Raw genomic sequence first — 26,485 nt, 5'->3', positions numbered from 1 at the left:
GATAGGAAAGAATAAGACAACATATTTCTGAACTTAAAACATATTTCTGCTACAGAATTAAGCGTATTTCATATTTTTTCAGACTTTCTTCAGGGCAGCTGTGACTCAGGAGGTAGAATGGCTGTTTACTGATTGTGAGGTCTGTGGTTTGATTCCTGGACCTTGTAGTCTACATATCTAGGTATCCTTGGGTAATATACTGAACCCTAAATTGCTTGAGAGTTTATTTGATGAGCAGGTGGCACCTTGTGTGGCAACCTTGGCCACCAGTGTTCGAATATGTGTGTGAATGGCTGAGTTTGAATGGTCGCTAAGACTAGAAAAGCACAATATAAATGCAGTTCATTTTACTATTCTGATCTTTGTATTTTCGTGTGAATTACTGGATAATTTTACTTCTCCAGGACTCTGAAATTACTGAAATTAAACCCACAAACAGCATCTTGAGCTGGTGATAGAAGTAGAAGCTTCAAAAAGTTTGCGGGCCACTGCATTAGTTATGATCAGTGAAGAGAGATCAGAAAAAAAGAGGGGAGCGGAGCATCATACAACCATTAATGCTAAATTATCAGCTACTTGTTAATTGTATTACTGCAGCAGCTAATTTATTTTGCACATTTCAATTAGTCCCCATGATCTAAAAAAGGCAATGCATTGTAAGAAGGTATTAAATGACCCCCCAGCCTGGAGAGAGTGCATTTGATAAGGCTATACCATTCATTAAACTTAAATCTCTAATCCCTCAACATCTGCCACTGCAGAGCTCATTATTTGTACTTAATTACTAATTAAATTCAAGTGGTTTCATTTGCTGCTTTAAATTAACAAGTGAAAAGTGTCATTATGTTGCATTAAAGAATAGACAGTGATCCTTCATCAGTATTCCTGCTCCCAGAGGCCTGTCTGAACCCCGGATCGAGGTCTCAGGCAAGCTAATGAATCCAGGACCGGGTGCAGCCGGGCCGAGGAGCTGGTGGATTAACACTGAGCCCGGCGCTCTCATGAACGCCAGACTGAGAGATTGTAATGCAAGCTGGATGAGTCAGAGCTGCCCAGAGCCAAGGATGAGTGTACAGAAACACAAACACGACGTGCACACACTCACGATGGATGTGTAGAGTCTTGTGAATAAAACATGGAGGGGTTTTTGTACAGTAGAGATTTCTGAATATATCGAGTCGTGTTGCATGCAGAGTTTTTGAATGAGGGTTTTAGTTTGGGTTATTGTCTGGTGTACTTTCCGAGCAAACACAAGACTTTTGTCCTTCAGCAAAGAACACATATATTATTTATTGTTCTTTTGAGGGAATAGTGCTACATTTTTGAAGAAATACTGGCTTTTTCGCTGAAAGTTAGATGAGAACATTGCTACCACTCTAATGTCTGTATACTGAACTTTAACTTAGCATAAAGACTGGAAAGTGGGGGGTACAGTTCACCTGGCTCTGTCCAAAGTGAACAAAAAAAGACCTACAAGCACATTATATGTCCTTTCTTTATCTGTACAAAAATCAAAGTTTAACAACAGCAATTTCGGACAAACAATACTCTCACATATAAAACTGCAAGGTTTTGTAACAACAGAGATATAATGTGTTAATAGTGAGCTTTAAAGGAAAATTTCAGTTTATTTCAACCTGTCTCCTGTCGTCCTAAATTTGTTTCAAGTGACCAGTGACATAGAAATAATAGTTAGCATGTTAGCCGTTAGCCTAGATACAGCTGGGGTGCATAGTAGCGTCAGACCTGTTAAAACATAAGTGAACGGGCAACCTTCAAGTGCAAAGTTAGTCCACTAAACAAGCTTTTTTTTCCACAAAGACCGCCTCATATCGTTAGGATAAATGTCAGAGAACATACAGAAAACGACATGTAAACGTGTTGTCTTACCTTACCGGTGTGGTGCCATGTTTGTTTACCATTTAGCTCTGCTTTCCAAAGCGTGGCCGGAATATCGCGAGAACAAGCAGCGATCTCATACCGTGCCACTGATTCATGTTATTACAAAACTCAGCTGCACTTGTGTGGACAAGGACCAGAAAGAGAAAACACATTACACCAATTTTAAAGTCTCTGACTTCCTGTGTGCTTCAGAGTTAATTTTAAGATGCTTTTATTGGTTTATGAAGCTCTTAATGGTCTTAGTTCTACCTATTTATCAGATTTGCATTTATAGTATAAACCCGATGTTTTATTGTTTTTAACTGTGTGTGTGGAGCACTTTGTGTTGCATTCTGTTTGTATGGAAAGTGCAACATAAATAAAGATTGATTGATTGATTGAAATGACTCTGCAGTAAGTCAAGGGTATTTATTGGCTCCAGCTCTGATCGGCCGTGATAGAAATACAAGCCTTTATGGACACACTAAATGTAGCCCCTTTTTCCAGTGCCATACAATGACATGCTGCCACAAAATGCCATCCAAGCAGAGGTCAAACATAATTTAAAATCTAGTTGGTGCCAAGTTTGAAAGAGAGACTGAATAAGTAAGCGATACAAAAAAAAAGTACATTTTACACAAACATGTTCACTGTCCTTGATACTGCTTTCTACTGTTTACTTTCCCTGTTGTCCAGCCCGTCCATGACGACAAGCATGACACACCAGAAAAAACAAAACAAAACAACAACTTTTTTGTTTAAAGAACCTGCACACACGTGCTAATTTGGGTGGGTAAAGGGCAGCGTGCTATCACTTGTCCTGGGAATGAATGCCATTTGTAAGCGTTCCCAGATGAGCCAGATGTTAGTGGGTGTTCGGGAGTTTTTTTGTCCAGTGGGAAAGGGACTAAACACTCCAAGGCAAGCCGTTTCCTCTCATCTCCAGTCTATATGCTAAGCTAAGTGGCTGCTGGTTCCAGCTCAGATATACTGTACACACATGAGAGAAGTATCAATCTTGAAGGCAAACTCTCAGCAAAAAAGTCAATAAACGTATTTCTCAAAATCAAACTTTTTGAGCTGTTCCTTTAATTAAATGTCCACGATGTGTCTCGTAATTTCTGTGCTTTGACAGGACTGGAGAAGCTGATAAAAAGCAAAGGAGGAGGAGGAACAGTAGAAAGGAGAGCTGAGAGAGTCTTATGAACAAAAAGTTCAGTGGATCGAGGCGGTTGACACAGACACAGCACTTCCTCTAAACCAAGGGAGTGGATGAAATAAGGTGACACACTGGAAGCAGCTCTGTCTGAGTGTCTGACTTCAGTGCGAGCACACATGAGGGAAGAAGTGATTACTGAGAAAAACCTGAAATGAAACAGCTCCTGCTGCAGTCAGTGGGAATGTGTGCCTGTGATGGGGGATGGCAGAGGATTTTGGGGGAGCAGCTGTGCTAGTTTGAGTCCAGTCGCAGTTTTGTAATGTCAGGGGAGGATAGAGACAGCCAACAAACAGCCTATAACTCATTACTGAGCTACAGCTACATGTCTCTTTATCAAAATACCAGACACTCGTGTCTCGGTGAGTGCACACACTCATCTCTGCAGACACTTGTGTCTCTAAATCATGCATCTACATGCTGCATGTGCTTTGCCCGTGTGACTTTGTGAAATTGATACAGAAAAGGAGACAGAAACAATGAGGGCTCACAGCCAAAGTGCCCTTGAAGGTTCACATGAAAATCCAGTGAAATTAAAAACGACGGAGAGAAAAAATCCCCCTGATAATGAAAAGTGGCTGGTTTTGCATTTAATTCTGGTCACATTCTGAATTCCGAAACACTGACACGTGAATGTGATGGCAGTGTCCCTGGTGGACTGCATGATTAAATTTGTAGGATGCGGTGAAAGCGGGAGAATCTTCCCACTACATCACAAAAAGAGACTGTTTTTGATTGGAAATTAAAACAGTATGCAGCCTGAAGCAGGAAGATGTCACCAACACAAGCCACAACAGCAAAACACAAAACAGACCAACTCATGTAGTAAAACATTTCAGAGTCAAGTGGAAATCGGATCAGTTGGGAAATGCATGACTCTTTCCAGCAGTGGCAAAGTGCAGTGTGATTTCTGGTACAGTGTGACTTCAATGTCAGCTGAACAAATTGTTTATTTAACAATAAGCAATGCCAAGGTATTACATCACAGCCAGTAAAATCTACCATGAAAAGGAGCAAAATCCCCAGAAGCGTTACGTCACAGGGCAACTGTTCCACCTCTGAGTGTGTGTGTGTGTGAGCTGCGTGTATTAAGTGTCTAATTGGAGAGTGTGAATGACGGCAGACTGTGTGCCTGTGGGTCTGTACCTCCTTGACTCTCTGGATCATCGGCTGCAGCCAATCAGTGTTGACCTCGCAGTGGCTGTCCAGGAAGGTCAAGATGGAGGCCGAGGCCGTGTTGGCTCCTCGCACACGTGATCGGATCAGACCTGCGGGAAGAGTACAAGGAGGAGGAAATGACACTGACATCTAAAACCAGTCAAATATCTAAGAGTTGATCACATTAGATGCTGCTTCACTGCAAGTAGGGATGTCAACTTTTTTGATGCCTAATGTTGCAAAGGGACGGCTGGAACATTGTGGGGTAGAGTATTAAAGGTGCACTCTACTGATTTAACATGTCCAAGTCAATATACTCGTCACAATGTCGACTCCCCTACTCTTATTGAGTTGCTGAGTCTTTATAATGCAGGATGTTCTCTAGTATTGTATGGATATTTGGTCTTCTTGACCGTTCTTTTTAGAAACTGTACCTTGCAAGTCCCTAACTTCATGGAAGTCCAATAACATATGTCTGGAGTCAGTTTTAAAGGTCCAGTGTGAAGGATTTAGGGGAATATATATATTGGCAGAAATTTAATGTAGTATAATTAGTATGTTTTCTTTAGTGCACAATCACCTTAAAATGAGAACTGTTGTGTTTTGTTACCTTAAAATGAGATGTTTATATCTACATAGGGAGTGATTACTCGTCCAGAGTCCACCATGTTGGACTGCCATGTTTCTACAGCAGCCCAGAGGGGACAAACCAAACACTGGCTCTAGGTGGGCCCATTCACATTTTTGCATCGCCCACCATAGTTAGCAGCTGCTCTGCAACGAGAGTGTTGGAATAAACACTGATTTTCTAACATGAAACTGCTTTATTCAGTGTCTCGACAGGTTTAAATCACTGGGTCCATTGTTTTAAAAAGGAAATAATCCAGCTCCCAGTAAAAACCTCCTGAACATCTGGATCTTAAGTTATCAGAGGAAAAGATGAGCAGACATTAACCGGTGATGGGCTAACAGCCATCTCTGACATGCCAAACATCGTCAGAGAAACACAGATTTGTACCTTGAAACTGCTTTATTATGTGGAATTAATTGGAGAGGAAGAGACCTCTGTGGATGATTCAGCTCCCGTTAAAAACCTCCTGAACAATGAGCACTAAGCGGGAGTTCACACTTGGCACACAGGAAAAGTTTAAAGCGGTTGCAATCTGCAATAATTACTGCTAGATGCCACTAAATCCTATGAATCTTACACACATTTTTTATATATGGCCATCTGCTCCAGGCACGCTACTCCAAGTGTTTACATTATGTAGCCTACACTGCTACATGTAGCTACATGCTAACATCAGATAAACATGTAATCGTGATTGCTGATTTATAAATTTCTCCCCAAGTTTGGATCATATTCCTGAGAGACCATGTCCAACTGTGTTAAGAAGCTTTTATTGGCGATTTCTGACAGGAGAAAGTGCAGCTACTCTGCATTACAGTCATTCCCAGGCTGCAAGTACACTGCTATATGTAGCTTCATGCTAATGTCAGGGAAGCATGTAATCTTGGTTGCTGATGTTAATTTCTACCAATTTAAGATTATATTCTCGCTGGAACATGCCCAACAGTCGTTTTATTTTGAAAAAATCGATTTTTTAATGCGACAATTACTATTCGCCGTCTTATTTCCCCCCTTTATTTGACATGCAATTCAGCTCCTAACCGCACGAGGGCAGTATAGGATTGCTACAGCGGTGTGAGATGGGCTACCAGCTAGTTTGATGCTCTTCTACAAACAGGAGAAACATGCAGAGACTACTACAGTCATCAAAAAGTTCCGTGTGGAACAACTTTGACAAAATAAACGAAAATGAGGTGCAGTGCAAACTCTGTGAGGCCACGCTTGTATCACAAGTCTACAACAAGTATCCACAGTCATTTGAGAGCGAGGCACGCAGGAGGCGACAAGGGACCGTACGGCCGGGCTCAGCGGCGTGACACATCTGCAGCGCGAGTCCCGTAGCAGCTCGCCCCCGTTAATCAATTACAGAGGCTCCACCAGCAACTGGAGCAGCGCGACAACCCCCGTCTGTCGTGCAACAACTCTCTATTTTACGTGGCTCTTCTATTTTTGTCGCGCTACGCTCCCCTACACAACCCTGCAGCAGATAAAAACTACATGAAATAGTGTGCTCAATGTGCACAATGTGTTTTTAAATGAATAAACCATTATCAGAGGTGATATGTGATGGTTTTTTTTTCATGCATTTACCCATGTTTATCCGTGACATTGTGTAAATGTCCGTGGCGGACATTTGAAAGCGAGTAGATGACAAACAGTACAGTAAACTTGTAGGTAACTCAAATACATGTAATAACTTAGGTGGAAAATGCTTTAACATTTCATGCAGCCTACATGCAGCCTCTCGGCTCAGCAAACAGTAAACAACCCCGCTGGCTTCTCTACGTGTCGCTTCCATATGCAGTCAGTGGAGCCCAAATGAATAAGCCATGATGCTACGCTGACATGACGCTTTGCAGCCAGTGGAGCCCGGCTGTAATGATGAATGGATCTCTGTGTGTGTGGGTCCGGGGGGGTTATTCGAAAAATAATTGAATAGTTGCCATGATTTTCGAATAGTGTTTTTGCTTGTGCTGCCCATCCCTAGTAGAAACCAAAAATACAAGTACAGTATGAACCTGAAAATAAGCATACTAAGTCTTTTTTAAAGGACAAAAAACTGCTGCCAAGTATTGATTAATGCACCTACTCTCTCTGTCGCGCCCTGTCTACTTTTACTACAGTAAATTTATTGTTCCTCCTTTGTTTGCCTTGAAATAGCTACAAGCGAGCAGGTGTGCTTCAGGTATGGATTGTATGAAAAGGTGGAGAGAATGATGCCAAAAGTAAAATTCTTCCAGATGGCTGCGCTGCATTTTAGTCTACGGAGGCAACTGTTGACAGAAAAAATGTGTCTCTGCCTCCTTACAATGGATTTCTCTGTTTTATTAACGGACATCAGAAAGCTGTTAATTACAAGTGACTCACAGCACGATAAGAAGTGATTCTGTTTGACGGACAAAGACTTTCCTGCCATCAAACTCCAAAACATTTTCACAGGTCACACTGTCTCTGTTTGATCTGTTGTCTGCCTGAAATTAAAAACATACACTTCAAAACAACAGGAGGTCTAAAGGTAAGGTTTTTATCAGCGTCCCATTTCCTTTTAAGTTCTTAACAACTGAAGACTGCTACTCATTAAATAATTGTTTTTCATTTAGGAGGGAATTATCTGTGGTTTTGGGATATTTACATTTGACTGTTAAAGGCTGCTTCAGGTTAAAAATCCTTTTGAAATGAAGCCAGTTAATTGGATTAGTTTAAAGCAGATACCAGATTGTGTTTTGCTTTTTGCCCTGCCAACCAATGCTTGTGGAAAAAAGTGTAAATTTGAAGTGAAGAGTTAAATCTATTTTTAATAGACACAAAGAATCACTACAGGCGGAGCAGGAAGAGCAATAAAGGTGTCTTTGCTCATCAGAAGTGTGTCTGCAATCACAGTAATTTGCATTTAACATGGCATGTGGAGAAGGTTAATTGTCTTTTGCAGCATCTAAAGTTAATTAAACAGATGCATCTAATCATTAAAAGAGTTTTGTTCTCAAGTCAAGATCATTTAAATAGGACAAACTTGTGAAGATGTTTGTGAAGATAACAGCTGTTTTTTTAAAGAGCACAAACAGCAGCCTTCAAGTCGAACTTTCAGGTGATTATTTGTACCTGTTAGGTTTATCCGTGTTAAAACTTGATGCAGAGGTCACGTTTCTCAGATGCACTTAGCTTTTACTTTTCCCAACCTGAGCAGCTTGAAGCATCAGCAGGGATGAAAAAGATGGATTTCTTTGTGCGATATGAGTCATAAGAAAGGGGCGATTATTTTCTACCTCTTTCTGAAGGCTGTTCTGTCTCAAACAGCCTCAAACAATGAGTTCATACAGATAAACAGGATTTAACAGAAACTGGAATCAAGTGGCGTGACTCAGTGCTGCTCACTGCAGTTTGCTAGAACAGTGTTTATACAAACACAAAAAGGCCTGATAAATAACAAGCAGTCCAGAACAATGAAAACCATCCAACTATAAACACAGTGCCTCTTTCTAAGCCTTTACTTTGAGGGTGAGACCTGCAACCTTCTGTGTTTTTGTCAATAAATCCCATTAAGGACCGAAACCAACAATGTGTGAGTCTGCCTCTCAGTATTTTCTCACTTCCCCGTCTGTGTTGCTCTCAGCTCAAAGCTCATTGGTTCCTACTGAAGACTTAAATCTTTAAAAACAGGTCAAGAATACAGTTTTATTTTTAGAAAGCGATCAGCAATTTTCTAAACACAACTGGGCACTGCAGTGTTTGACAAATGTTACTCTACCACCCTCTTTGAATGTTATTGCTCTATTAAACAGGTGTTAGTGGTGGTTATTGCTGTTACAGATAAAAATAAGAAGGTTTCTGCTACACCGACTGTAGGTTTGGAGTGCAATTATCAGCTACTAAGCAGCCTTTCTGCCCCCATACATGGGTGTTGTTTACCAACCTGTCACTGCGTTCTAGTGGTGTTTCTGCTCCCAAAACTGGGTGTTTTTTAAGCGACACATTGCTGCATTTCCAGTGGCATTTCTGTGCTAAAAGCGTTTATTGATCGAATGCTGTGTTTCCAGCTGTGTCTCTGCCCCAAATATTGGAGGTATTTTCAGCAGCATTTTTGCGCCAAAACACAGGTGTTCTATTGATCCGTTGCTGCATTTTCAGCAGCAATTGTGTCCCCAAACATGGATGGTTTTTTGTGACCTGTTGCTGCGTTTCCAGCAGTATTTCTGCCCCCAAACATGGGTGTTTTAGCGACCTATTTCCAGCGGTTTTGTGCCACTAAACACTGGTGTCTTAAGCCAAAACATGATCTTTCCCTATCCGTATCGAAGTGGTTTTTGTGCCTAAACTCAACACATTAATCACAGCGTTGTTGAAACTTACAGAAAGGGGAACTTTCGCCACAGGCCGTTTAATAAAGTGATAACATACTAATCAGTGTAGCAGGAGCCCTCTCACGTATATCTGTAACGCTGATAATGTCTACAAACTACTAAAGTAACAGTAATTTCCTAACACAACTGGGCACTGTAGTTTCTGATAGATGTTACTCAACCACTCAGTTCAAGTACTACAGGTGTTAGTAGTGGTTATCAGAGTTATAGATCTAGGTTAGAAGACTCCTGCTCCACCAACTAGTATGTTTAGGATGCTGTTATCAGCTATCGAGCTACATCTTTGCCACCAACCGTGGATATTTTTTAGCGAGCTGTTTCTGTGTTTCCAGCTGCATCTCTACCCCCAAATATGGGAATTTTTTTGTGACCCATTGCTGCATTTCCAGTGGAATTTCTGCACCAAAATGTGGGTGTTTTAGCAACCCTTTGCTGCATTTTCAGCAGTTATTGTGCCCCCAAACATGGATGTGTTTTTAGGGACCCATTTACAGCAGCTTTTTGCCACTTAACACTGGTGTCTTAAGCCATAGCATGATCTTCCCTAACCATAACCAAGTGATTTTTGTGCCTATTCTCAACCACACATTAACCACAGCATTGTTAAAACATACAGAAATGGGAACTTCTGCCAAATGCCGCATAATGAAGGGTTAACATACTCATCAGTGTAGCAGAAGCCTTCTAACCTATATCTATAATGCTGATAACGACTACTAACTACTACTACTACTTTAGAAAACTAACAGTAATTTCCCAACACAACTGGGCACTGTAGATTTTGATAAATGTTACTTAACAACCCGGTTCAAGCCCTGTCACTTTATTAAACAGGTGTCAGTAGTGGTTATCAGGATTATAGACTCCTGCTACACCAACTAGTATGTTCAGGATGCTGTTGTCAGCTATTAAGCTACATTTATGCCACCAAATGTGGAACTATTTCTGTGTTTCCAGCTGCATCTCTGCCCCCAGTTTTGGGTGTTTTTTTAGTGGCCTGTCACTGCATTTCCAGTTGTGTTTTTAGCAAGTTGTTATTTTTGTGGGTGCTGCTTCCAGTGGCTTTTGTGCCACTAAATGTTGGTGTCGTTTTCCTACCTATAATCAAATGATTTTTGCGCCTAAACAAAACCACATATTTACCGCAGCGTTTTTGAAACATACAGACATGAAGTTTTGTCACAGGCTGTTTATTAAGGTGATAACATTAGTGTAGCAGAAGCCTTCTAACTTACATCTTTAATGTTGATAACCACTACTAACACCTATTTAATGGAGGGATAACAGTGTGTCTAATTGTATATGGTTGGGTTTTGTCCTGTAGGTCTGAGAGATCAACATTTGAAGACTTCACGTTGGTCTCTGGGACACTGTGATAGGCATTTTTTTTACAACCTTACAGACCAAACAATGAATCTACTAACTGCAAAGAATGACAATATTTGCACTATTTCCTCTTGAAAAACAATAATTCTAGAATGACTTTAAACTGCAAGTTGCAAGCTGTTTTTAGAGGAGTTAACAAATGTTGCATATTTAATATTTATTGGTTGTCTATTCCACAGTTTTTCTCTGTAACAACTATAACAACAGCTCCAGCACTTCATGACCTCAGGCACCAGTCTGACACATCAAAGGAGGAAATGTAAATGATGCCCTGCAGGTATGAAACCATTAAGAGCTGCATAAAGTAGGAGTAAAATCTTAAAAATCAATTCTTAAAATAACAAGCACAGTTCTTTTGTACGTGTATTGATTACATCTCTGTATTTCTTGGGTCATCCAGTTTAAAACACGACTGATTATTGTATATTTTCACAGAACAAAAGCTAACAAAAGGATTCAAAAAATTCTGACATCATGACATGGATTTGGAGGCAACTTTTAAGTAAACCTGAGCTCGCTCCGGCTCCTGTACCTCGGATGCCTGTTGAGAACTGTTGGCCTAAATTCAATATGCTTATGTTTTGTCAGCATGTGGTTCGTAAGCCCAACAAAGTCTTCAGTCTGCACAGAGAGAGAGAGAGAGCAGCAACACAGGCAGAAACCTGAGTAAGAAGGATTATCGTTAAGACGTCCACACCAATCAGCAACACTCGTTCTTTTGGCTTCTAGTTTGGCTGAACTCTCTTGTTTTGTGGTTCGAGGATTTAATCTAATTCAGGGATTAACTGAATTCAATTCAGGTGAAATGATACGCATGATGAAACAAACAGTGCTTTTATGTTTTTCAACAGTTTTTTTACGCTCTGGTTTTTAATGCAGGGATGACATTTCTTGGAGTTGATATCCAAATACATTTCTCAGGTCAGGTTTATGCACATGTACACAGAAAATGACAGGTGCACAAAGAACATTTGGTTCTTTAGTGCTGATTGAGGCTCTGTAAAGGCTAATCCATCTAGCTCAGTGATGTTTTTGTTACTGTCTATTTTAGAGTCATCTTGTATGAACCATTTTATTAGAGGCCAAGCTATCTTTTTGGCTCGATTTCTTATTTATTAGCTTCTTTATATTTGTACAAGACATTTTTCTGTCTAATCCTGTGTCCCCTTTTACTTGTTTAGAGACAGATTTAATGAGACAGTGTTTTCAAGCTCATCTGTATATTATATATTTCTATCTGTGTATGACAGTCTCTCTCTTCTATTACTATGTGCATTTTAGCCAATATATAGTCTATTTTTGTATAGTTACATTATGGATATATGGTGTACTATGATACTTGACTGTAGATGTAGCTCTGCAGTGGGACCTGATTGAGCTACATAGGACACTGAATCTTTGTAAGATGGTCTCTCCCACTGTCTTGTAAGATAACCTGCTTAAGGTCTCGGTGCCAAAATGTTGTCCTCGATCCCAATAAATGTCCTATTATTGTAAGTGTAGCAGACAGTGTGCAGGAGTTCTTTGTTCTATGACTGGTAGATGGCGCATTTTGCATCAAATCAGATTCATTAGCCTCTTTTCCACCGCAGAAACTTTTTTCATTCACACAGGATTTTGAAAAGCCTCGGCGCGTTTCCACCGATGTTACCCGGGGAAAAACTTTCCCTCAACCCCAAACATTCCCTGAAAAAGGTACCTAGTAGGGGGGTAGGACTTTTCAGATAACCCGGAAATCTTGGGGGGCGGGGCTGTGTGCTGAAGAACGCTGAGGTGGAAACAGGTAAATAATTTGCTGGTAATAAAAGTTCCTGGAAATGTTGGTGGAAAAGTGGCTATAGTGTGGCGGTGGCTGATGCCGGTATATTGTATCAATCTGTGTCCCCTCTCTAAATTTGTAGGCTTTTGTAGGTCCATGAACGCAGCACAGGCGAGTTCTTCATGAGTTCATTTTTCTTCCTCAGCAGTTACTTGGTGAGTGCGCATCTTAAGCCGGATAATTAATCAGTCTATCAGATCAGAGCTAATCAGATCAGATTGATGGATGGGAGGAGCAGCTACTGCAGAGAAAGGTGTATGCAAACTTTTTGACCTGGCGCAATTAAAGTTTAAGGGTGCTTTCACACTTGCCTTGTTTGGTTTGGTTCAATCAAACTCAAACTTGTTTGCCCCCTAAGTGCATGTCATTTGGGCAGGTGTGAACACAGCAATCACACTCACACACCGTCTTGAAGAGGTGGTCTCAGTCCGGTTACAAATGAACTCTGGTGCAGTTCGTTGGTGGTGAGAACGTGTTCTGACCTCGATCTGAACCAACTGCAGTCACATTTCCTTGCCTCCCATAAAGCAGTTTGAGATTTTAGAGAGTTTAAGATACTATGAAAAACCATTATGATGTTGGACCAGTCTCTTTTCCATGCAGCCAATTTGCCCCACCTCCCCCCGTCCCCCCACACTCACCCTCTCTCCTGCCGTTCCTCAGGCAACGCACTTTGGGGATCTGAGAGAGCAGCTGGCAGTCCTCAGCTGGAGGAGGAGAGCAGAGGAGATGGGATGTTATGGTGGAAGCAGAACACACACAGTGAAACACATACCTCCTCATCGCCTTGTATCACACTCTGTCACTCACAAATTCGCCACAGGGCCACACATATGTGAATTTAGGGCACTTAAACACACATAAACACAGTGACGATAGGAGATGGTTACACAGAAACACACTCACACCACAGTATACATCCATTACAGCTCCATCACAGTCCTGCAAATAATGAGAAACACATCAAGGCAAAAAGCAGTTCAGAGTGACTGAGTGCTCGAACAAAAGGGCTTCATTTCACTGGATAATTAAATTCAAAATCCTTTTTCCATAAACAAATCCAGCGAGCAGCTCATTCCCATCATCCACTCCCTTTTTCTACATGAGCGATCTCTGGCGCAGACCCTTCTGCTGATGCGCAGGGATGGACATCATTACAAACAAAACACAAACACAGGTAAACACACACACAAACACATCCTTGAGAGGATTAGCATTAGCCGCAGAGAGAGTGAGTCTGACCTTGCCGAGGGATTGTGGGTAGATCAAGCAGAGACCCCCAACACCTCCCTCCCCTCCCCAGCAGTGATATAGCCGTATGCTGGCAGAAACAAGCATGACAAGTTGTAATCCTCTCTGATTAAATTTGCTGTGTGTACAAACCTGTTTGTTTGCATTTCAGCTGTGTTATCACAGGGGACGAGTGTGTGAGCGCAGAAGCGTATTAGTGCTGTAGTGGTGCTCAGAAGGAGAGGGGACAGCTGGTGTGTGTGTGTGTGTGTGTGTGTGTGTGTGTGTGTGTGTGTGTGTGTGTGTGTGTGTGTGTGTGGAGTGAAGAGGAGGGGGGCTTTAAGCACTCAGGGAAGAAGAGCAGAAAGTCATAGATCACACCCACTGAGCAGATGTTGTGTACTTGTAGCCAGATTGCGTATGTGTGTGTTGTGTGTGTGCTCTTGCATGCATTATACAGTTACATGCACACAACTGTACACTGTGCGCTGCTTTTATCCATGTCTCAAATATGAAATGTGTTCACACAGGACAAATAGCTAAATGAAGTATAATTTCAAAGACCAGACTCCATATGAAAATGTACAGATTTATCTTTTATATATCGTTCATTAATCATAATTGAGGTAAAATGTTCAATTTATTGTGATACTGATTTGAGGTCATACCGCCCAGCCCCAGCACAATGGAAATAAAAGAGCCTCTCCCTGCTGATGAAAACTAAAAAACGGCAAGAAACAAATAAAGTAACAAAAACATGAGGAAATCTAATTTTTTAAACAAGCTGTTGGAGTGTAACTGGGGTAATTCGTGCCACGCTGTGCGTGATTTTCTGTCAGTGCAGCAGAGTAAAGGCTGTTCTTTTCTTGTACGGTAACAGCCAAAATAGTGCACATTAACACCAGCACATAGAGTTTACTGCAGTGTATTCTTGTCTCGCCACTATTGGAGTCACATGCTGTCGTCTGGACTCACAGTAAAGATCACTGTCCTTAACTGAGGACGGTGTCCTGATGATTAGGGCGAGACTTAATAGGATTACACTCAGGCAGGACGATCCTTCCCCTGCCTGCTGACCGACATCCCCCACCACTATCTCCTTCACCGTCTGTCTGCCGGGTCACGTCTACTGACCAATCAGGCCACACTCTCACTGCCTGTCGGACTCCCTGACTTACACACTCTAACTGTTCTGTTGTGTCTTGCAAGCTTTTTGTGATTATACATGATTATTCTTAATAAGAGGGGAACAGAAAAGAAATCTATTACAAAATTTATTGTGTTAAGGTTGTTCAGAAAATGTTTGTTTTTGTAATTTGAGTGAACTGATGCTATTACTCTGTCAACACTAAGATGTACTGGATGTTCCTTGTCAGCTTGTCAGCCGTGTCTGTGATTGTTGCTCACACAGAGGAACACTTTTAAACTGAAAAAAAAAAAAAAAAAACAACTGAAAGATAGAAGCTGTAATTAGGAAACACACTGGTGACTCTGTGTGTTATCAAGGTGACAAAAACAAGGACCCTTGTGTAAGTGAGATCAGTACTTTACAGTAAAAACAACCCACATTAAAAATCTGACTTTCAAATGAGTCATTTAGAATTAAATGTTGTAGAAGTAACATTTGTTTACAGATTAAAGGGCTGTACACATGCTGCATTTTTTGCACCCTCAAATTCATTATATTCAATGAGGACATACGGCAGGTGCGCTCAAACACCAGAGCAAGACCGTAGTGGCACGCACGCATTCCCGAGTTCAACTTTTGGAACACAGCAGCGCGTAATGCATGTCATGTGACAACTAACCAATCACAGCCGACAGATATCTTTCCCTTCTTCTGTAAATATTCAATCTGATAAATACGGAAAAGTTATTTTAGTGCAGAGCTACCCAGAGCTTTACATCTGTCCCATAGACGATAGGCCCACACACTTATAAACAGCACCTGAAAGAAGATCAGCTCTGCACTCAGGATTTCAGGTAAATAGGCTGCGAAACAGTACTTGTTAAGGCTGATTAGCAACCTCAGACGCAACCTACCGCTGCTCTCTTGAAAGCTGCCACAAAAAGGCTAAAACAGCAGCAGCAGGAGGCACCTGGCAGGACCACGGCAGCAGCACAACCACACATGTCACACTATCCAGGCACCAGGTGTGAGAATGCATTTTTATTTAAACCTAAATCTCCCATCCAGCATACCATGTTGTATTTCTCAAATTATTTTAGGTCTTTTTCTTCTTCATCAGTATCGGATGTTATTTTTGTATCTTGACATATCCAATCCATTGACAAATCATGTGACTTAAAAATCATTATAAGAATGTTTGGTTTTATCTTACCCATGTATTCTGGCTCTGTCCTGAAATTGTAGTTTTGGGTAAATGCTCATATAGTTATCATCAAAATTTTGGGCTATGATCGTGTATGGTATTTATTTTACATTTACATTTTAAGGGTGTTAAGAGAAGACGGATAGCAACTGAAAATCTTGTTGGTAGCCTGTAAAGGGGCCATCATGAAGAGATGACTGGCTGAAAATTGTGAATGAAATATATGATATGAAACTCAGGATAAAGATGAAAGAAGAGCGATGGTGAGAGAAATGGGAGAAATGGACAATGTTTGCATGTCAACGACAAGATGAGAGATTGAGTCACAGGGCAATCCAGACCTTTTTATGTATTCATTTACTTATTTTTGTTTGTTTGTGTTTTGTTTTTTTCTCTTTTTTTCTGCATTTTTATAACATTTTGTAAAAACAACAAAACTAGAGGGTTAGAAAAGAATGTTTGGTTTACGGAGTAATTTGTAAGAACAACCCAACAAACCCAGTCACCAGAAAAAATGTTGGCCTTGTGTTGAACTGTATTGTTTCTGCAAACCACTGACAAGTTACACTTGTATGTTATTATGTAGCGGATACACTGAAACTTTATGTTTCAACAACACTGCGGTGAGTGTGTGGTTAAGCTTGGGCACAAAATCCACTTAGTTATGGTTAGAAGAAGGTCATGTTTGGGCTTAAAATACTCCGTTTTGGGGCGGCAGGTTAACCCTGCAGGGAAAGCAACGATGTCTCTGTCAAAAAACAACAGTCGTTTGTGGCACTATCCCAATTGAAGGGTCTCTACAAAACAACCACATTCGGTGCCCAAAAAGCTGATGGAATCACAGCAATGACTCACAAGAAAACAACCAGTTTTGTTGTGTGTTGGTCTTGAACAGCTGCCTGCAATAGTCAGCAGTGTGGCTGACGTTTCTCCCATGTGACACACCATCCACCATCCCCTCAGCTTGAATATTACGTCACTTTTGAGATGTTGATATGAGACGTATGAAATGTGGAAATGTAAATCATTTGTGGTTTGCAAAAACATCCAACACCAACATTTTCTTCTAGTGACAGGGCTGAAAACAAAAGAAAACACCCTAATAAAGGCAGAATAGTCAGAATGGTTTGGGATGTAAAGCCTGTGGGAGCAGAGCTCACACCTCACTGTGTGTGCAGTCTCAAAGAAAAACATCAGTAATGACCGGCCTCCCGCCTTCAAACCGCAACTTAAACAGCGGTTTTATTTGACTTTTCTTAGCAAGGATTACTTTGACTTTAAATAAAACACAGCATTAGAAAGTGGCAACACGAGGAGACCGCAGAGGAGAGCTGGAGGAGACGGAACAGTCGGCTAATGGGAGGCTTATTTTGTTCACAGTCAGACTGAGTCAAAACTAAAAGCCACAAACTGGAACCAAAGTCTGCTTCAAACTGTTTCATGTGATAATGAATGCTAAAAAATTGACATCCAAAACAGGGATGAGGTTAAAAGGACAGGAAACAGACAGCCATGTTGGCTCTAGCGCCGTGAGTTCAACGTGTGTGTGTGTGCAGGTGAACCGACTGCAGCAGAAGGACATAAACAAGGCATTAGTGAGCTAATAGAGCTCTCACTGCTACTGCCGCTGAGACACTGCTGTTAAGATGTCTGGCCAGCCCTGACACCTCCGAGTGTGTCTCCATGGGTGTGTGTGTGTGTGCATTTAGCGTGTGTGTGTCAGTGGCTGAGTACACAGTGAATGTAGGTCACTGTGCTGTTCCCACAGACAGAAGATGCATGTGGTGGTAATTACAGAAAGCGCTGTGGACAGTGTAAAGCATGAGCTCATGTAAGTCTTGACAAAGGGGGATAATTACCGAAAATGTGGTTATCCTCTAATTCCACAGTTATGGTCAGCTACATAAAAACACACCCCGCACATTACGGTGCTATTAACTGATTTGTGTTCTAAATGTCAAGGTCAATTAAACCACTTATTTGCTTTGTACATAAAACCTAAGCAGCATCTCATGGTGGTGGCAGCTCCAGCTCATTTCTGCTGTTGCTGTGTTGCTGGTGTGTTTTCATCCCTCAGCAGCATCACTGATCAGTTACATAACGAGTGAGCAAATCCTCAGGATGCTCTCACCTCCCGATTCAGTTTCTGTGGTATCAGACATCAGTGTGACACATCTTCAAAGCCACCCCTGTCTCCTGACATTATACTCCTTGCCCCACATTCTCCTTTCATTTGGCCTTCTCATGTGCTGGAACGTTCCTTTCATATTTACATCACACATATTCAAGACAAAATGAAAAGGGTTGAACATCTGGTACCCACAGTGTTAATCCAGATTTGAGAAATACAGCAGTTCATATCATGGTATAGAGAGGACTGTATATAGTGTTGGAGATGTGGCCTGGTTTAATCCTGTGAAAGTTGCTAAGCGGTGCATGAAGCCAAAAAGCTTCGACGTCCTCTGTATAAAATTACCTGAATCTTCCGCATCATTGCGCCCATAGAGGAAGCGCACTACGGACTTTCATGAGCTGAGCGGCTAACCTCAAGTTTAACCCTCTGCTAACTTGAATGGGAATACAGTGATTTAATCATGCAGCTCTTCTAGACTTTTGAAATCCTGAGAGTGAAACAAGTCATTTTGCAGGGTTGTGACACTCAAAACATGTATCTTCTCATTTACAGACATGTCTTTGACAATGTAAGACTATGGGAAAAAGTCTCTTTGGACTCGAAAGTTGTAATTTCACTGGCCACAATGTCAAACTGGTGTCAAAGCCCAGTGCTGTTCCTGAAGGCCTAGTCCAAATTTCCTTCGTATACCCAAATCATTTTTTTGATAATCCATATGTATTAATTTTTTTCACATTTAATGTATTAATTTTCTATCCTATTTTGTTATACTTTGTGGAAATGTATCTTTATTAAGGTAAATAGTAATTAATACTGTTTTAAAACCTTCGCCATACTATTATTTAGCATTGTCTTGGGGCCTGGAAGTGTGATTTATTTTTTGTCTTGCCCTACCCTTTTATGTAATTATTCTTTATATATCACTATTCATTTTAAATTTGAATAATAATAATTATAATAACTTGGATTTATATAGAGCCTTTCAAGGTACTCAAGGCCACTTTACAAAGTAGGAAAACCAAAATAAATAAAATCCAAACAATGTTTAATTTAACTATAAATAGTAAAATTTCAAGATATCACATATAAAAAATCTGAATGAGCCCAACACCTACAATAACAAACAAGCCTCGGAGACAACACTGACATACAGTATGATCAGCTTTCAACTTGATATATCTTCAGCCAGTCTGAAACATTTTGAAAATGACTCCAGATTTGTCTCCAAATACTTCCACCTAAGGAAATGCAACGTTTAAGTTGTAGACACAAATGGGTGTAAAAATACAGATTTTAGCCCCTTTAAAGAGTTATCTAAATCAGCCATACAAGAAACTACTATGTAATTTGTGCTGTAAACTCCACCAATTCCCAGAGACACAGAACACTAAACCTCAGTGTGCACAGTGGCAGCTACACCATTCACCACAGCTTTCACCAGCAATAACAAAACAGAAACTCACGGTCAGAGCTGAAGTCATCGATCAAGATTATTTCTTGAATCAGAGATGGAGGACTTCTCATCAGGACACTGAGAGGGACAAAGGAGAGATGAGATCAGAAAACACTTGTCATTGTCATCGCTCCTGACTAATCGAGCCATTTGCGTTCGACGTCATTACCTTTTGATGGTGCGAAGGAGAGTGGAGCGAGCCTCATTGTGGAAAGTGATGATGATACTCGTGGAGGAAAGGTCTGTGTCATAGTTCAGAGACGCACACCTGCAGAGAGGAGAGTTTATCACATTCATCATCACACAGAAAGAGCAAGTTTGACATCTGTCTCTTCAAAAATCACATGTACGGTACAAACACGCTGGGCAGCTGTGATTAGCCACGGAGCCCTGCGGTGGAGTCGCCTCAGCATTGTTGCCTTAGTGACATGGAAATATATGGTTGCCAGGCAACAATTGCACAGATTTCTGGCCTTCTGCTTTAATCTGCTACCTGTTGCTGGGAGCTTTAAGACCAGGTCAGGAGACATGGAGATGAATTCATTACACACCACTGAATCTGTTGTTGTAAAACATTTCACTGCGACAAAATAATAACATAAGTGTTCCTTTGTTTCTCGCCCTCGAGTAAAGAAGAAAACATAAGGCTACAAAAAATATACACATCTATTTTATTGTTTTGATTATGAGTAACTTATATTTGTTCTTGTTATTTTATTTCTCAGGCAGTTACTGTGAAAGAGCGTGCACACTCAGTCAACCTACCCAGTCTGTTTAAATAAATACAGTTTACATTAGTCAGCGACAGTATAAATGAAGTCTCTTAATCTTTCATATGTGAGTTTTCAAATGCAATAAGAAACTGCTGATCCAAAAGCCAAAGAGGCTAAATATTCTGACACAGGTGCATCTGAATTGTTTTCTACAGAAAGAGGAACAGTCTCAAAAAATCATGACAATATTGTGCCAAACAGACAAACTGCATCAACAGAGAGGAACACGGAACACAAGCCAACCAACAAAGGCCCTGTCCTGGGTGACTTAGCTGTAAGTGGACAGCTCTAATGCACCTGATGTGTTCTCAATGCGTCTTGAAATCCAACTGCTTTGCAGGCTGCATGTGTCCGCATGCTTTCAGCAGTGTGCACTGACGGTGCGCCGATCCATCGATCTGGACTGATACATCGATTCAGTGATCAACGATCCAGTATCATCGATGCAAAGTGAAAACATCGATCTATATTGTCATCTCTAGGATTTTATTTTGAGTCACCATCACACAGCAGCAGGTAGATGGCAAGCAGCCGAGAGAAAGACGATGAGGATAATGTTATTTACTCAGGAATAAATCAGCAGCGTGGAAATATTTTCAATTTCGAAAAAATGGGTCAGCAGACAAAGCAAATGCTGTTATGAGATGAAACATGACGAAACATTACCTGCCGCGATGGGCATCTCATTCTGCTAACTTCTCACTACAGTAACATTAGCTGCTCTGTGTCAACAACGTTCGGCTGAAAAAATGTGCATGCAGGCTGAAATTCAACCGAGCTGTTCTGTCGGGAAATGCAGTGACTTAAACCAACAGTGAGTAAGAAAAAGTAAATAATGAAATGTCATTTGTTAAGTTATGAATGAATAGAAGTCCGCTAGCCCCGAGGCTAATTTATGCAACGGAACCATGCTTAAGCTAATAACGTGTGACAAGCCAAAAACAACCGACATGTCTGTGAACCTTGAGAGTTGACAGTTATCCAACTGAATTTTATACTTCTGTTAAATTATGTTGCTGTTAATCCATGTTTTATGGCTGCTGGGAGAAGTTTGCCTTAAGTACTTTAAACCAGATAGACCTGACGTTTTAGGAAACAGATGATGGTTTGAGCTCAAATGAAAAGATTTTTTACCGAAAGAACTTTCTTGCTGGAACCCCTGAAGGTTGACTTATTCCAAGTGCTGTGTAATATGTGTTAGTGAAGTCAGTATAAAGTAAACTTAACTGCACTAAAGGGGTTACAATTATTTATGAGTTGTTAAATCTTTTACGTCCAAAAGCAAAAAAGAAAGGGGTTGGCAGCTTCCTTTGTATTCAGCTGTGTTCAAGGTGCAGATAATCCGTCTTGTGTCAATTGCAAACCCCTGAATCGCACTGAATCGAAATCGTATCATGGCAGACTTTGTAACGTCGGCAAATATCGTATTGTTGTCCAAAGATATTGATATTGTATTGTGATGAAACTGGTGATTTAAACCCCTAGTGTGCACGCGTATGTGTCCTGGGCCACACTGAAAGACCTCCTAATGTCTGAACTTATCCAACTCCCCACTGGATATCAATTATCTCTTGGTGCTGCACAGGTGAGACTCAGCGCTGAAGGACCGTCTCTAGAGCCGCTCTCCTCCCAGTAGGTGAGTTTAGTGTCTGCCCAGTTGGCACAAGCTTCCCCAGCAGCAGCAGAAGCAGCTGTTAAACAGTCCCAGCAATCTCACACCAACAGTGAAACAAGTTGACTGTGTTGTTAACTCTGTTAATAATCGTCTCCATGTGATGCTAATAGTGTCACCATGTGTGTGCAGGCAGACTCTTACCAAATGTACCCACGAAGCACCGCAGGGTGCGCTTGTCTCATGATAAACAGATACAGAGAAAGACGGAGCGGGGCAAGAAGGGGGGCTAAGTGAATCAATTACCTGCACACAGCTCCACAGTGAAATAAGGTACACCACAACGCATGTGGTCTCTGCCAACAGACATGATGTAGGCGTGTATTTGCATATAGAGCCGGCCAGGTGCGAACAGAGACGTAGAGCTGCAACTGCATTACGACATATTTTCTCAACATGTGGCGAGGAACTCAACTCATCGTACAGTGTTTGAAACTGAGAGAAGCAGATCCTTCAACATCTACCGTAGCTGACCCCTGGCCTGGAGTACACCCAACAGTGAGGTCAACTACCTTTAAGTGTACAAGACAGATTTATTCCAAACAACTCCAAACCCATGTGCAGCTCACGCAAGATTAGTCCTCAATCTATTTGTGCAGATCAAAGCAGATGGACAGACAGTACCTGGGCGGAGGCATTAACCCTGCTCACCTGTAGTGTCGGGTGTCTCTGATGGCTCGCTCACTGCCCAGGCGGTCGCTCTCCTGCAGGTTAAACGCATGATCTCTATATGGGTCGTCCCCTGGTTTCAGCTGCTTCCCCGCCAGATAGGCCTTCTCATCGAAGCCGCCCAGCAGCTGGCCCTGCTGCTCTGCCCGCGGGGGCTGGGTCACCTGCGGGGGACATAACAAGATGTTTACATATTCACATCAGCCAGAACAACAAGGTACTAACATCTAAACAGTGTCTCAGCAGAAACAAACTACAAAAAGTCAGGTCAAGAAAAGAATAAATTATTAAAAATTAAAAATGTCACCTCATTTAAAAGTCAAACAAAAACAACTTTACTCCCTGTCACTCATGTAAACACACAGAAGTGCAAACAGCAGTTTAAGTTGTTTTTGGTGTCAACATTCCACTCCTTCACTGTCAACACACTATTCTGCTGCCACATCTATTATTACCATGAAATGGCTGCATGCCACACGCAACATAATCATAAAGGGAAGGTTGTTTTTTAACTGTCTGTCTTAATTAGTTGCTCAGAAAACAAAACAGCACTTCATTTTGAAAATTTCCCTCTTGGCTCTGAATACATTTCACAGACTTTCAGGTCAAAAATCTTTCTCAGCAAAGACCAATTAAACGTTTAACGGAGGCAGGGACAAAAATATTGACCAGATACGATGGCTTATATAGTATTTTTTATTAGAACTGCATCTAACACATATTTTATTTTCACCAGTGATGAATCTTCTCTTTTTTTATTTTTTAAATTAAATGTTTGATTGACAAAATTCTGTGAAAAGTCCATCAGCTATTCCAAGAGCTCAAGGTTCAAATTTCTTAAGTTGTTTGATGAACAATCCAATATCTAATGATACTAGACATTGGGTTGAAAGACCTGAAAAATGCTAGGAAGTTTTTTGTGTCTGTCAAACTGCTAAAGCTGAAACAATTCATTCAAGGGAAAATTAATCTTAAAACTATTTTGATAATTGATTACAAGCAAAAACATTGAACATTCTCCAGTTCTAGCCCCATTCTCAGAACCCATCAGCTGTATTCGGCGTCTGACTTCCAGCAGACGGCGATACAGCCTCTGGGGGTAGATCCCCGATTTTTTGGAATTCTGGTTTGATTTGGGCCAAGGAGGTGAATGTCCGTTTCCGACTTCCGTTTACATATAAGTAAATATGCTGAAACATTGCGATGGATTCAGAGTTTGTAGTGACGTCAATTATGTTCCGCCCCGTTAGTTCACCGCACGGACTGTTTAACCTAGCAACAACTGCAGCCAGCTCAAACGTGATTGATCAATATCACGCGGACTACAAACAGCCTAGCACTGGAAACCAGGGCTCTTCCGCTCTTCTTCCAGACGCAAGATCTCCGGGGTTTGCCTACAGACTCTACATTCACTGAATGTAGAGTTTGTATATAGAGACTATAGCTTCCCAAACAGGAAATTTAGTTGCGCTTCATTGTTTTATATCAGTGTAAACTGAATATCTTTAAATTTTGGACTTCTGGTTGGACCAAACAAGAAGTGAAGACGTCACCTTGTTGGCATTGTACATTTCTGCAAATCACGGATATGTTACATTTGTAGGGCTGCCCCCTAATAGTCAACCAAACGTTAGTCGACCAGAAAGGTCACTGGTTGGCAAGATTTCATTGGTCACTTAGTTGCAGAAAAAAAAACAAAAACAAAACATATGACTGGACCATGTGGGAATTTAATTTGAAAGGACAGACAGAGGAAGTGTCCACGCTCAGCAGTCAGACAGGAGTCAGGTTAATTTCCAGGGCTGGTAACAGGAGGCTCACTCAGTGTGTGACGTGCACTTGGAGATAAAATATAGGCCTATATTAATGAAGGTTCATTAGTATGGTTTTGTATTTCTCTGTAATGTAGCACAGTGTTAACAATGTTACTGATACAATTCTTTCTCACACCTTCAACTCAAACCACCAAAATATATCATTTAATCATTACATTCATATCAGAAACATGCAGGAGACTAGCCGACTAATGGACCTAAATGATTACTATTGGTCGACTAGGAAAATTACATTGGCACATTATTATACAGCAGATACACTGAAATGTTACAGGTCAATAATGCTGTGTGTGGTTAGGTTTAGACACAAAAAACACTTGGCCATGGTCAGGAAACATGTTATGGCTTAAAATACCTGCTATTGGTGCAGTTAAATTCCTTTGCTTTTTGGCACAATCCCCGCTAAAAAAGCAGCAATATCTCAGTTAAACACAACTGCTTTTCATGGCACTATCTGCGCTGGAAACACATCAACAGGTCACCACAATACACCCACATTTGTTGCCTCAAAATGATGGGTTGCTAAATCACATATATTTTTTTTTTTGTTTATTGGTCTTTATTGTCTGCAGTTTAGGTGTCACACCATCCCCTCCCCTCCTTTTGATGATGAAGTCAGCTCATATACCACATCACAATGACAATAATTATTAGCTGAAACCAACAAACAGCTGTTTTTATGGTTAAAAATGATATTGCATGCTCCACAAAGACATTTGCTTTAAACTGATGTAAGACAGTGGAACAAAACTGATTAAATTCCTGTTGATCAACTAATGGTAAAAAGACTTAGCATTTTCCTGCCTTAGTGAACAAAGCCCTTTACAATTTGTGTCGCTCTTACACCCACTCACACACCATGGCTTTGCCACTGGGAGCAATTTAGGGCTCAATGTCTTGCTCAAGGACACTTTGACATGTGAAGACAAGGAGCTGCCTGGGAATCAAAAAAACAACCCTGAGATTAATGAACAACTCGCTCAGCCTCCTGAGCCTCGGCAGCCTGGATTAAAGTGTCCTACCTCTATATTCATGCAATGTCTGAAAAGTCTAAAAGCCGTGTACACCACCACTCTGCTGTGCTGCTGCACTGTAATCCTGCTGCAACGCTGCTCATCTGAGAATTAAACTGTGTTCTTCCATTGCACTCACGTTTAAGCCAGTCTGAAGAAAACTATCAGCCAAATGATTAAAATGTAAATGCTACTTTCTTATTCAGTTCACCGTGTCAGTGCTAACAGTGCAAAATGGGATGGGCACTCATCAAAACAAAATACAGTCTATAAAATCCTCAGTAATTAATGGGTTTCCCCCGCAAGGAGCTTTAACACTGCCGAGTGGGAGGTAAAAACAGCCCGTGAATACATAAAAGCAGATGACAGTGGCTGTCATCAAAGAGGAGCAACAGCAAGATGGACAGATGAGAGAATGGCGAAAAGAGAAAAATGAAATAGAGGGATGACGCTTTATTCTGTGCCGCTTTATTAAAGGTCGGTGTAGCTGGAGGATTTATAAAAAGCTTCTGACCAGGTTCAGGTGAGAGTGACCTCATTTTCAGCCTCTCCAGGGGAGCAGCATGAACGTTTCAAGGATTCACACACAAACATGTCCGCAGTGCACCGCTACAGAGGAAGTACGATAGATGAACGATGATATCACTGTGTTATCTTCACAGACTACAGCTACCAAACAGTAGACAGGCAGTGCTAACATCCAGCAGGGCAACACAGTGGAGCATTTAGCAGCTAAACTGACAGATATTTTCCTCAGGAGTCGCTGAAGTGCAAAACAGAAATAAAATAAAGTGAATATTAGACCTAAATTCATCCAATGGACAGAAACACAACTCCTAACGAATGCTAATGTTGTTCTGTGTCTGATGGATGCTTAAATAGCCTGTGGTGGAAAGTAACTAAGTGCATTTTCTTAATACTAAG

The 26,485-nt window shown here is 41.1% G+C and overlaps 1 protein-coding gene across 1 annotated transcript in view; it reads right to left on the bottom strand.

Moving 5' to 3' along the window:
• galnt16 (UDP-N-acetyl-alpha-D-galactosamine:polypeptide N-acetylgalactosaminyltransferase 16) overlaps positions 1 to 26,485 on the bottom strand; it is a 64,704-nt gene that overhangs the window by 26,029 nt on the left and 12,190 nt on the right. Inside the window, exons 2-6 of the mRNA XM_049596713.1 lie at positions 22,696 to 22,877; positions 19,769 to 19,867; positions 19,610 to 19,677; positions 13,091 to 13,156; positions 4,244 to 4,365 (exon numbers count right to left, since the gene is read on the bottom strand). Coding sequence (XP_049452670.1) covers positions 4,244 to 4,365; positions 13,091 to 13,156; positions 19,610 to 19,677; positions 19,769 to 19,867; positions 22,696 to 22,877 — 537 coding nt within the window. The remainder of the gene's footprint in view (positions 1 to 4,243; positions 4,366 to 13,090; positions 13,157 to 19,609; positions 19,678 to 19,768; positions 19,868 to 22,695; positions 22,878 to 26,485) is intronic.

The sequence above is a fragment of the Epinephelus fuscoguttatus genome, linkage group LG14 (assembly GCF_011397635.1).
Source record: "Epinephelus fuscoguttatus linkage group LG14, E.fuscoguttatus.final_Chr_v1".
In the NCBI taxonomy this organism is placed as follows: domain Eukaryota; kingdom Metazoa; phylum Chordata; class Actinopteri; order Perciformes; family Serranidae; genus Epinephelus; species Epinephelus fuscoguttatus.
This window is presented reverse-complemented; position numbering and strand designations above follow the sequence as displayed.